This window comes from Phaseolus vulgaris, chromosome 10 (assembly GCF_000499845.2).
Source record: "Phaseolus vulgaris cultivar G19833 chromosome 10, P. vulgaris v2.0, whole genome shotgun sequence".
NCBI classification, from domain to species: Eukaryota; Viridiplantae; Streptophyta; class Magnoliopsida; order Fabales; family Fabaceae; genus Phaseolus; species Phaseolus vulgaris.
In genome coordinates this window covers 37,412,373-37,424,716 of record NC_023750.2, presented here as the reverse complement: position 1 = coordinate 37,424,716, position 12,344 = coordinate 37,412,373, and the positions used below count along the sequence as shown (strand labels likewise).

Genomic DNA, 12,344 nt, shown 5'->3' with positions numbered 1-12,344 from the left:
ACGCTTTTATATTTGATTATTACAAAAATTGTCAAACTTTTTCGTTTTAAAATCATAAGTATAAAATTTACAGTCTTATTTTTCCAATAACAGGAAGATAAAAAAAATATATACCATAGTAGTGTATATTGAAAAATTACATAGCATGTTTTAATTTTAGAAACATATTAGAAGAATGTACATAGTAAGAGTTTAGGTGTGTAAAGTATAAAATAAATTTATTCAAACTTCTTTTACAAGTTTTGTTCTTTAATATATTATTAGAGTATTTATTTTAATTCTAATTGATAAATTACAACTTTTGTCAAAGAAATTAAGTTAACTGCATTTAATATTTTCTACCTAATCATTATTGATAAAGTACTAGTTTTATTTTTTTTCCATTATTTTACTTAATTATTGAGAAATTATATTTCATTACTCATAAATCATTCTTTTAGTTTGAAACTAACCAATAAATTTTGATTAAATCTTAATCAAATTAATCATGTACTTATTTATTTATTGAGTTGGGATTTTTATGATATTATAAAAAATCAAGTAAAGTTTTGGATGAAGATCATTTTATAATTATTTAATTTCATGAAAAATAAAGTTATAAAACACAAGGTTAAATTAATTTTATCATTCACCTTTTTACCATTATTAAATAAGAAAAATAAAAAAAGAACTTCCTTCTTTTTTTTTCTTTCCTCCTATTTATGTATTTATTTTTAAGATTCTTACCAAGTACATTCAGAATAGGGTTCGTAGACTAAATTCAAATTGTCAATAGAAAGATTAACAGATAAGAAAAAAAAAGGCAATGACACATTCAAGTCTTTTGAACTAGTTAAGATAAAATTAGATATATAAAATTCAAAAGGTAACTTTTATTTAAAAGTGCAGTGATAAAAGATTTAAATCTTTTTTACTTTTGCATGCGCAAATTATGTTTAGCAATTATAGAACTTGTGTAAACTACTTGAGGTTGAAAACTGAGTTTTTGACTATGATGGAGTTATTTTATTTGCTTTTTATTAAAATAGAATTCGTTTAAAAAAAATTACAAATTGAGGTAAGTCGTGTCAATTCGGCACGACTTCATATGCACAAATTGTTTCAATTTGACACGACTTCTGCCACATCATATTTTTAAAAAAAAAATTATTGTTTATATATTGGGTAGTAAGTTATGTAATGTTAAAAATTAATTTGTTACTTAACTTTCTAAGAGTGTTAGTTTTAAGGAACAAAAAATTGGATAATCGTGTATGGATCATGTCTGGCGCCATTAAATATCAAAATATCAAAAAATTTGCATACATGAGACATTAAATATCAAAATATATTTTTTGGCTAGTGGGAAACCATGTCCGGCGGCAATGTCCCCAGGAGTTAATGGCTCAAAGTTTGAATAAGTTGATTATCCAAACATGATCCATACACGATTATCCAAAAAAATTTCTTAAAACTAACACTCTTAGAAAATTATGTATCAAATTAATTTTTAGCATTACATAACTTACTACCCAATATATAAACAATAAAATTTTAAAAAAAAATGATGTGGCAGAAGTCGTGCCAACTTGACACGACTTCAGTATGACATGGCAGAGGTCGTGCCAAGTTGGCACGACTTCAGTATGACAGGACAAAAGTTGTGCCAAGTTGGCACGACTTCAATATGACATGGTAGAGTCATGTCTAATTGGAACGATTTGTGCATATGAAGACTTGCCTAAATTTGTAATTTTTTTTAAACGAGCCTCATTTTGGTAAAAAGCAAAAAAAATAACCCCATCATGGTCAAAATCCCTTGAAAACTTCTTAGACTTTTTTAATAAGGCTTTGTAAGTTTAATCTTTTTAGTAAAAATTATTAAGACATTAGTTCTTCTATCCAACAACAATTACAAATATTGATCATGTTATGTTCATTGTGACAGAATATGGTCAATGTTCCTTTTAGTCGTGTTTGGGTGTATGATCAAAGTTACAGTGGTAGAAGAGGTCTAAAGGAGTCTTTTGTGATAGGAGTTGAAGAGTTCATCCAAATAGCTCAAACTTACAAATATTATGAACTAGATGGAAGGATTAGATGTCCATGTACTAAATGTAATTGTACCAGAATTTTGAAAGATGAAGTCGTAAAAGTTCACCTTTATAAACATGGGTTCAAACCTAACTACTGGATTTGGACTGATCATGACGAATATATAGCATATGAAACCGTACAAGATGATAGTAATGTGGACTTGAATATAGCACTTGAATAAGTTGTGGAATGGTGTTTTAACATATAATATTTTGAGGAAACAATTTTATGATGAAGGCAGTTTTAATGTGGACTATTAATGACTTTCCTACTTATGAGATGTTATCTGGTTGGGGCACACATGGTAGATTAGCTTGTCTGCATTGCATGGGACATACTAAGTCCTTCACATTAAAGTATGGTCATAAAAGTTGTTGGTTTGACTCGCATCATAGGTTCTTACCTAATGATCACTCATTTAGGAGAAACATCAAGGTGTTTCGAAAAGGGGAAGTCGAAAGAGATGGGCGACCTCCTAGGCTTACACCTTCACAAGTTTGGAGTAGAGTGAAGGATTTTCCAAAAGCTTCTGAAAGTGGTGTCACAAAGATACGTGGATATGGAAAGTGGCACAATTGGACAAAAATGAGCCTTTTCGGGATCTTCCATATTGGAAAGATAATTTGTTAAGGCTTAATCATGATGTGATGCATATTGAAAAAAAAAAATCTTTGATAAAATTTTCAATATCATTATGAATGTATCTAGCAAGACAAAAGATAATAACAAAGCAAGAAGAGATATAGCTTTGTATTTTAGGCAAAGAGACTTGGAATTGCAACCATAAGATAACGGAAAAATATTAAAGCCTAAAGCAAATTACACTTTAAGTACAAATGAAGCTAAGTCAGTGTGTCCTTCGATCAAGGAACTTAGAACGCCAGATGGTTATTCTTCTAACTTGGCCAGATGTGCTGTTGTTGAAAAGGGAAGGATTCATGGGATGAAAAATCATGATTTTCATGTATTCATGGAGACTTTACTTCCTATTGCATTTAGCTTATTGTCTATGCATGTTTTAAATCCTCTTATTGAAATTAGTCATTTCTTTAAGGATTTGTGTTCTGGAACATTAAAAGGGGAATCACTAAGAAGGTTGAAGGAAAATATTCCAATTATTATTTTCAAATTGGAAAGAATGATCTCCCTTTGATTCTTTGATTCAATGGAACATCTCCCTATTCATCTTCCAAATGAAGCATTGCTCAGTGGACCAGTGAAATCTAGGTGGATGTACCCATTTGAAAGGTGGTTAACTCTTCTACTACATTCACTGAATTTAATTTGTATTATTGTGATCATTCATTATATAATTACATTTTCATACACATTCATGGGTGATTCAAAATGACCATTCAAGAATAAAGTCAGAGTTGAATGATCAATTTGTGCAGCGTACTTGCTTCGTGAGACTACATACTTTTGTTCCCTTTATTTCAATAGCTTCATGTTTTCACTGCAAAATACAAGGAATGAAATACAAATTGAAAGTCAAACATGTGTGTCAAAGTTATCAATCTTTCATTCAGTTGGACGTGACAGAGGAAGGGCAGTTAACCATTGGTTAAGTGATGCCGAATTAAATTCAGCTCTTTTTCATGTTTGAATCAACTGCAGTGAAGTTAAATAATATCTTGAGTATGTTGTAATAATTTGGTTCAATATGTTTATATAAGGCAACTTAAGTTGATCGTTGTAGTCCTCTATTTTGTACAGTTCATTTTTGATGATGGAGCAAATACTTGAAAAAAGTGCTTCCACTCATATACACTCGCATTTTCCTACATGGTTTAAGGAACATGTATGTGTCTTTCCATTAATTATATATGAATATGTTATTTCATACGCAATTTATACTTCTTACATGTGTAGGTTTATAACAAGCCATTAAGTTTGAGAAATTAAGAACTAAGGGATTTATCAAATTGGCCCATGAGATGCGTCAAAGAATGGAACACATACATTGTCAATTGGTACAAATTTCATAATGATACAAGGAGCAAATGAACAAAGACAATTAACTGTGGCATTTACGTGAAGGGCCTTACCGAAGGAGGTGAAGATGTTTTTTTATGGGATCATCAATAAAATATACGAGTTTGAGTACAATAGTTCGACTTATCCCAAGAAAGTTGTGGTTTTCTATTGCGAATAGTTTGATCCATCCAGAAGAGGTACAAGAGTGAATTCTATATATGGAATTGTGGATATTCAAATGAGTTCAAGATAACAACCTTTTGATCCATTTATTCTTGCATACAATGTCAGACAAGTTTACTATGTCCCATTTCCAACATTTCGAATAGATAAACGTGGTTGGTGTGTTGCAATTAAAACAAAGCTCAGAGGTCGTATTGACTCCAATGAAGTGGACGAGGACGTCCCTTACCGAGTAGATGAAATGTCAAATGCAATCCATGTTAAAACCTATAAAAAAATATAGAACATTCATAATAACAAAAACAGTTGCATACCTAAATTGGAAATAAAGGTTGAATGTCAACTTTAAACCAACAAATTATTCTTACAAAAATATAAATATTGATTACATAATATTAATTATTGCAATAATTTGTCCACATTTCATTTGATATAGTATTCTGAATGTGTGAGTCGCTCCTACAGTCATCCTCACAAGTTTGCGAGTGTGACACATCTATAACTACTTCCATTAACTCACGGTCAACTCAAAGACTCATCATTATCAACCCCACGAAGAAAGTTATTAAGAATACAACATGTTAAAACAATATTTGTCCATAGTCTCTAAAGAGTAATGAGGCTCTGCTCATAATTAGGAATAATTTTTTTCATGACACCAAATGTTCTTTCCATTACATTTCGAAGTGATGAATGACATTGATTGAACAACTCATGACCATTTTGTGGACCTCTTCAGGAGTACTCTTTAAAATGGTATCGAACTTCGTGATATTTTTCAACATAAAACATGTGTCTCCAAGGTGATATTTTCATATAATCATTTGTGAACATTGTTATTAGTTATAAGTATTGTGACCAAATCAATATTATGGACTCAAAACCACACTCAAGTCACCTTCCAGAATTATTAATGGATCCTCTCGTACAAATGCATCTTTCAATATCCTCAAATCAAAGATTGTTTCTTTCCACTCAGTAAGAACATATGTGAATTTCAGGTCAAAATCACAAGCTGTGAATACGTTTTGAACTGACCAATCTTTCCTTCTGCGAAAACAAAGAGCATCTGCTTGTGGGACCTTCACACGAACATGAGTGTCATCTATAGCACCTAAACAAACCTACTAGGCAATAAATTTACATTCATAAATCATAAAAACTCATATAAGATTAATTATTTATACATGTATTGTTTCTCAGATTGGTAGCTTTAAATATGGATGAAATTGGTTGTTGTTTAAGATGCGCAGTTGCACATCGATCCCATTTGGTTGAATTAAGAACTTTTCCTCCAACATCAAAATTGCACTCAAAACATTACGAAAGTGATGGGACATTGTTTTCCCATAACAATGAAAGAAGAGTGAATTACTCCAACTCTTCGTATTATGGTCAATGATGTGTATAAATTTAGCGACTTGTTCCTCAATAGTTGATCGAAATGCATTCTTTACAATCCTCGTTCCTCTTATTCGTTGACATAACTGAATAAATGTTTCCAGACCAATGCGAATAAGGTCACAAGATCTTTCAGTGTGGACCAAGTACGACATCAATTCTTGTCAACGACACTCTTTTGTGGTACGAACTTCGATATGGAGTTATTTGTTTTTGTTAACACACGCAACATATTCAATCCATATGCAATTATGAAAAGGATTGTCATTGTTGTTACTTGCATCCGCAATTTAATTTGTTCTTGTATTTGTGAAATTAATGTGAAGTCCACACCAATAAAATCAGGATTCATGTCATTCAGGCTAGACATCTCGACATCGTCAAAATACATAGACCAATGGTTATCGTTATCCATGGTCACAAATCCTTTAACACAAACAATCATATAAGTTTAATTTACATCCAAACAACCATAAATTTAGGTTAATGGTTGGGGGTTAGTGATAAAATTTATTAGTAAAGTGTGGTTTATGGTTAGGGTTAGGGATTAGGGAGTAGTGTTTGGGTTAGGGTTAGTGTTACTTATTAGGGTTAGGGTTAGAGTTACTTTTTGGGTTATGTTTTGGGGTAGTGCTAGGGTTAGTAGTAGTGTTACACTCAACAATTACAAATTTCAAATGTAAATTTAAATAAACAATATATTTATTAAAACCAATTTTATAACACAAATTAAACACACAATCACATTGTTAAACACATATATTAAGTTACACAAAAATAAATTTTTGAAATCATTAAACATCTTTTTTTAAATGCATACCACTAAAATAAACAAATGTTTTTCAATATCATCATTTTTTTATATGTTTAACACTCTAATCAACCAAACTATTTGCAGTAAACCAAATACAAAAAAAATTGGTTTCCAATTTATTCATCAACAAACCGAGTCCACAAAGTGATTTCCATACAAACCAAACATGCATCCACCAAAGTTAAACACTTACAGAAAGAAGAAGGCTCATATTTGGATTATGAAACTACCTCAGATTCTTTGCACACAACCAGCAACTAACCACAAAGACTACAACAACACAAACACCTATAAAACCACAATAAACCAATTCATTCTAAGGAAACTGTGGTTATAAATGAATGTGAGTCAAACTATGAACACTGGAAACATGTTATAACCTATATACAACAAAAAAACCAAGTTAACTTCGTAAAATGAAAATAGAAAGCAAAGAAATCACAAAACAACCCAAACCACACACATAATCGATTATCCCTCGTATTTACACACATAATCTATTAAGGTCAAGGATAATCGATTATATTTTAAAAAACATGTATAATCGATTATGTGCACAAGTTAATTGATTATCCTCTACTTCAATGTGTGAAATCGGTTATGTTGATGTGTCTTCTATAATCGTTTATAGAGCTCTATTGGGTAAGGAAATGGGGTTGGTTGTTCACAACACCTTCATGCACCGTCCACCATGAATGCATACCTCAAAGCACCAGAAAATGAGTTTCACACCACCAATGCACCACCAACTACTCACTCACAAGTTCACACAACAAACAAGATCGAAAGCGCACACAACAAACAAGATTTAGAAGAAGCACAACGTAAATGTGAATATAATGCACCCGTATTTATTTACGTTTTTCAAAATCCATCTACCACATTTACCATGGTCAATTAATCACTCCACTCGTTCAAGGAATCACACAACTGAGCCATGTTCATGAATCTTTGTGCATGGAATCTATAAATAAAAAACAATGACACCATACTGCCATGCACAGATGAACTTTGGGCGAAAATAGAAATGCACAAGTGCCTACGTGGTTTTCATTTACTTTCTCTACTTGTGAGAAAGGTAGTGAAATCACACAATCTACACCTTTTCTCGCCCCTTTTTTCCCGTACATCACTAGAACCAAATACAATCTCATCCCCCATTTTCATATTCGAGCATAGTACAAGTATACCTTAGTCATTGTTATTAGTATCCTCTTACCTAAATCAACTCTAGTTTATTAGTGTCCATATTTTTAGTGTCAATTTTTTCGAGGCACAAGACTAACTCTTTTTTTCAATTAGCATCCTTTTTTTCTATTTTACGAACCTAGTCTAACTTCCAAATATATTGTCGTGGCAATTAATCACATAAATAAACAATAACAATCCTTATTGAATTATAAAAAATATATAACTACATCATAGCAAATTCATTTACATTAAATCTTAATTAATTGAGAATTTAGCTATGCATAGCAATGAAATAATTCAAAATACCAATCTTTCTAGAGAAGTGAGAAAAATATATCTGTATAATATCTCAAAATTTACTCTTTTACAATTACTGTGGCTTTTGTAAATAAATACGCTTAAGCTGTCTAAAAAAGTTAGATAAATACTCATAGAATACTTCATTCTTTACTTCAAGCTAACTATCAATAAATATCTAAGTTAAACGTTGATCATACTTTTCATGTTTTCATTCAGCATATAGCTTAAGCTGTGCATAAATATATAGTTTAAGCGCCTACATAAACTTTCATGTATATTATTTTAAGGAGGAAAGTTAAGACACAAATTTTAGACGATTTAAGTTTAGGGTTTTCTAATGTTCATGAAAACTCGTGATTGTTTTCTAATATGATCTTCACAAACTAATAAAGTTAACCAAAATCAAATACAATATATACGAGAGAAATTGAACATAAACTCGAAAAGCATTTAATCTACACTAACTGCAAATGAGTACAATTATGTTAAAAAAAAAGATGTTTAGATATAGTACTAAAAATATATATAGATGAAAATTAATAAATTATCAATACCAAATTATTATTGTTATTATTATTAGTTTTTGGATCAAATGAGGTCTAGGTGTAGAACAAAGATAAACATTGATAACATAATACAACCGAAGGATTTTATCGTTAAAATATAGTGAAACTCGCTAAACAGTGCATTAGTCTATATTTAGCTAATCTCATTCTTCATTCAACAAATCTAATAATCAAGCTTTTATACTATAAATCGTGATAATTTAAAAACCGCGTAAAGAATACATAATTCATTTTTATATTTCTCCTTGAGGTTTTGTGGTTGAGCATACCTCAGTAGGAATAACTACCCAACAATTATGGACCTTTATATAATAGTCACACAATACTCATCATTGGCAGGAAAAGTCAATGCAAAAGTGCTTCCATATTTATCACAACCAATTACCAATTTAATCAAATTACATGGACACAGAAAAAAGCTATGGAAACAAATTGATTTCACATTAACAGAGGCAAGGCTAACAATCACCAACTTCGACAAATTTTATAAAGGCCTAATCTACACTTTCACTATATACTTGGGAAGAACTTTTTCTCCCCTTTCACAAAGCAATTGTTAGTTTAAGATTCCTCCAAAATGCACCAACCTGTTCCTCTACCCCTCAAAGAAAAAGTTCCTATTCTCTACAATGAAAAGCGTGAGTCAGCTACCACCAGCGGCAGTGGTAGCATTATTGGCCAGTGCCCACCGATCAATGCTACTACTAGCTGTAAAGGAGTCAGTGGCAGACCCTGTCAGTTCCTCTAACCCTTCAAAGAAATCATCTGTTACCACTGTTTCTGTTGTGTCAAATTCATTTGGTTCTTCATCATCTTTCATCAGATCTTCCAAGTCCTCTTCTGTGCACTCTGACTTTGTACTGTGCTGTGCCACCTCTGATGAGGTGGCTGGAGAAACCGGTTTTGTGGCGGCTGTGTCTCCACCAGTCTGAGGTTTGTATCGAGTGGAGCCAGCAAGGGAGCTTTTATGAGTAGGAGCAGGGTGGTTGTGTTCACCTGTGTATGTGACTATGAACATTGTTGGGTCGGATCTTTTCCTCTCCACTTGTTTCCTTGCTAAACATCCTTTTGAGCTGCTGCATCTGTAATATCCCCTGTAAATCATACAACAACAAAGTTGGTTAGCCCTTTTTAAGTTCATATAACTTTAACCCCTTTTAGTTTTCCTTTAAGAAAAAGGTAAAATCTAACAACAAAGAGTTGGTAAAGTGAAAAAGTCAAAGTCTAACTTGTAAATATAATTGTATTTGTAAGTTTTGTTTGAGTTTAAAAAAATTTCTTATTTTAGACTAGGAATTACCTCCTCCATTAAAATTGTTAAAAAAGAAGAAAATATTTTAAGGTAAACCTTGGATATGGTGACCCTTTGATGGGTTTCTGTCCATATTTCCTCCATGCCCATATGTCTGAGGAGAGATTCTCAGCTGCTACTTCACAAACCTTCTTAACCTGATTCTTCCTGTGATTGACAAAACAACATGCATTTCACACAAGTCATGAATGAACCAAAGGCATGGTTTTAAGAGCTAAATAAATTCAAGATCTTTCTGGTTTGGAGAATCTAACTGATTCCATAAATTATAAAATGAAAAAAGGGTATATATAACCTTCTTTTGGTTCTTGGGGTGGAGGCAGAACCGGCATGGGGAGGCTGCTTCTGTTCCTGCTGGCTGCTAGGTGATTTGGGCACTGACGAGTAAGAAAAAGAAGAGAGAGGAGAAGAGGGTTGGAAGGTGTGAGGCTGCGGTTTGAGGAAGAAAGGCTTGCAAAGCTCCTGAAGCTCTTCAATGGAAGGCCTTGCTTCATAAGGGTTCTCCGACATCACTTGGTCTCCTTGTTCAGCAGGGTTGTAAGCCGAGAAGAAGCTGCAGGAAGTAGAAGGTGGGGCAGAAGCCCCAAAGCCAGAAGATGAGGTGGTGGATGAGATGGTGGTGGCGGCCGAGGAAGTGGTGGTGCAGCTTCTGACGACGGCGTGGAGATCCCAATCTGCTTCCATAACCGTAAAGATAAAGACAAGGTCTGAAAAAGTCTGGTGTACACCCTGTGTTGAGAGAGAGGGACAAATAAAATAAAAAGGCGCTGACTTTTTTTTTGAGTGAGAGAAAGATAAGATGCTATAAGTAGGAAAAGACATGTATATATAGATGGTAAGAGAAAGTGTACAATGAGCAAAAGTCTCCTCACAAACAAATAAGTCCTTATCTCTTTCCATTTTTTAAAACATCATATGTTATTTTTCTTTAAATTATATAATAATTAGGATTTTATACAAAACACATATTAATGTAAATATTTATTGTAACAAAGAATTTAAGTTAATAAATAGAATGGATTGTTAGAAGCTCATTACATCATTTTTTAAAAAGAACACAACAGTGAAACAAAAGAACATGTAACTATTATTTATTTCAAATATGAGGATTTTGGTATCTTATGTTGCAGAGTGGTGGTTCTCAAGTGCTTTCTGATTTGTGTTTTCTCTCCCTCTAGTGTTATATTATTGTTCTATTATGGAACTAGTTTTGATTTTTTAGGGTTGACATTTTGAAATGTCAAAGGTAGTGGTGAGACTTTTGGATTTAGATTATGGCAAAGAATCACAGTTCCACAGGCATCTCTCCTGCTTGGGACTGTGACCGGCGGAAATAACTCATGTGCACGACAAATAATTAAATATTAATGTTGTTGACAACACACAGAACAGGATTGTAATAAAAACTTCTTGAGATGAAAGTGAAAAAAATAAAAGAGAGAATGGGATGAACAATATTGTTGGAAGGGTTTTAATTATAAATGCAAAATGTATTTTTTTTTTTTTTAACATTTGACTATTTTTTTAATCATTTTAAGAATACCAGTTGATATTTATCTTATTTCAAAAGAGAGAAAAGAAAATAATTCCTATGATTAATTATATAAAAGTTTGATTATATATAATATAATATGATCCAAGTTTTTTTTTTATAAAAATATAAAATTAAGGAAAATATAATATTTTTATCTTGTCTATTTTCTATGCAAAATAAGAAGATTGGTAATTATTAGTTCAGTAGTGAAGACTACATAATAGTCATGAAAGTTTTTTTTTTTTTTGGAGTTTAAATATTCTCTAAAACTATTATCAGATCTTCTAGGGGAAATTTATCAGTATACTAACCTGCAATTTAGCTATGAAAAGGAAAAATAGAGTGAAAAAAAAAACACTTCAGCAAACAAAAATTCTCTTGAATAGATACATATACTACTAACCTGCAACTTTTTTTATAAAATTCATGCTAAATCTAATATATTCAGATTCAACAATTCTGTAATTAAAAAAAATATTATTAAATAAAAAAATACAAATAAGTATGGGAAATTAGGCAAAAGCTTGTACTTTAGAAAGAATCTTAACCCTGTACCAAACCAAACATAGGAATTTACTAAAAGAGAAATTGAGACAAACAAAATAACCAAACCAACACTTACAGATGAAGATCCCAGAAAAGCAAGGATCGAGAAACCAAAGAATCATTTCTTCTTAGCTTAACCTATCCTAACAAACTTCTTAACAGCTTTTTAGATGCCTAAACCTCATAGTACATAGTAATTTGAACAAAATCGTCTTGATCGTCACTAAATAAAGTATTTCATATCAACTTTACCCTTTTCATACTTATCAACAATGTCACATTCTTTTAGAAAATTGTTTTTCAAAAGATCAACTATATCCTTCACTAAAGCAACAACCAAAGGGGAGCAACAGCAGACTCCAAAGCAACATTAGCATCAGTAGTTAAAAGAGAAGTAGACTTATGAACAACAGTTGTATCTGGCGCAACAGAAATAGTTGTATT

At 31.8% G+C, this 12,344-nt stretch overlaps 1 protein-coding gene across 1 annotated transcript; it reads right to left on the bottom strand.

The window, feature by feature from the left end:
* Nucleotides 1-8,840: 8,840 nt before the first annotated feature.
* LOC137819621 (WRKY transcription factor 22-like) lies at nucleotides 8,841-10,695 on the bottom strand. The gene is made up of 3 exons (XM_068623523.1): nucleotides 10,116-10,695; nucleotides 9,857-9,967; nucleotides 8,841-9,602 (listed from the first exon to the last, which is right to left on the bottom strand). Exons 1-3 carry the CDS (start codon nucleotides 10,640-10,642, stop codon nucleotides 9,152-9,154), a joined length of 1,089 nt encoding a protein of 362 aa, XP_068479624.1. The 5' UTR covers nucleotides 10,643-10,695; the 3' UTR covers nucleotides 8,841-9,151.
* Nucleotides 10,696-12,344: the final 1,649 nt, after the last annotated feature.

What these genes read in the sequence shown, in the direction of transcription:
- LOC137819621 (XM_068623523.1), bottom strand. Translation starts at nt 10,642, where the DNA reads ATGTCTTTTCCTACTTATAGCATCTTATCTTTCTCTCACTCAAAAAAA. An exon ending in ACCCCAAGAACCAAAAGAAG is followed by an intron (nt 9,968 to 10,115) that starts GTTATATATACC and finishes TGTCAATCACAG; the next exon opens with GAAGAATCAGGTTAAGAAGG. An exon ending in AAAGGGTCACCATATCCAAG is followed by an intron (nt 9,603 to 9,856) that starts GTTTACCTTAAA and finishes TATGATTTACAG; the next exon opens with GGGATATTACAGATGCAGCA.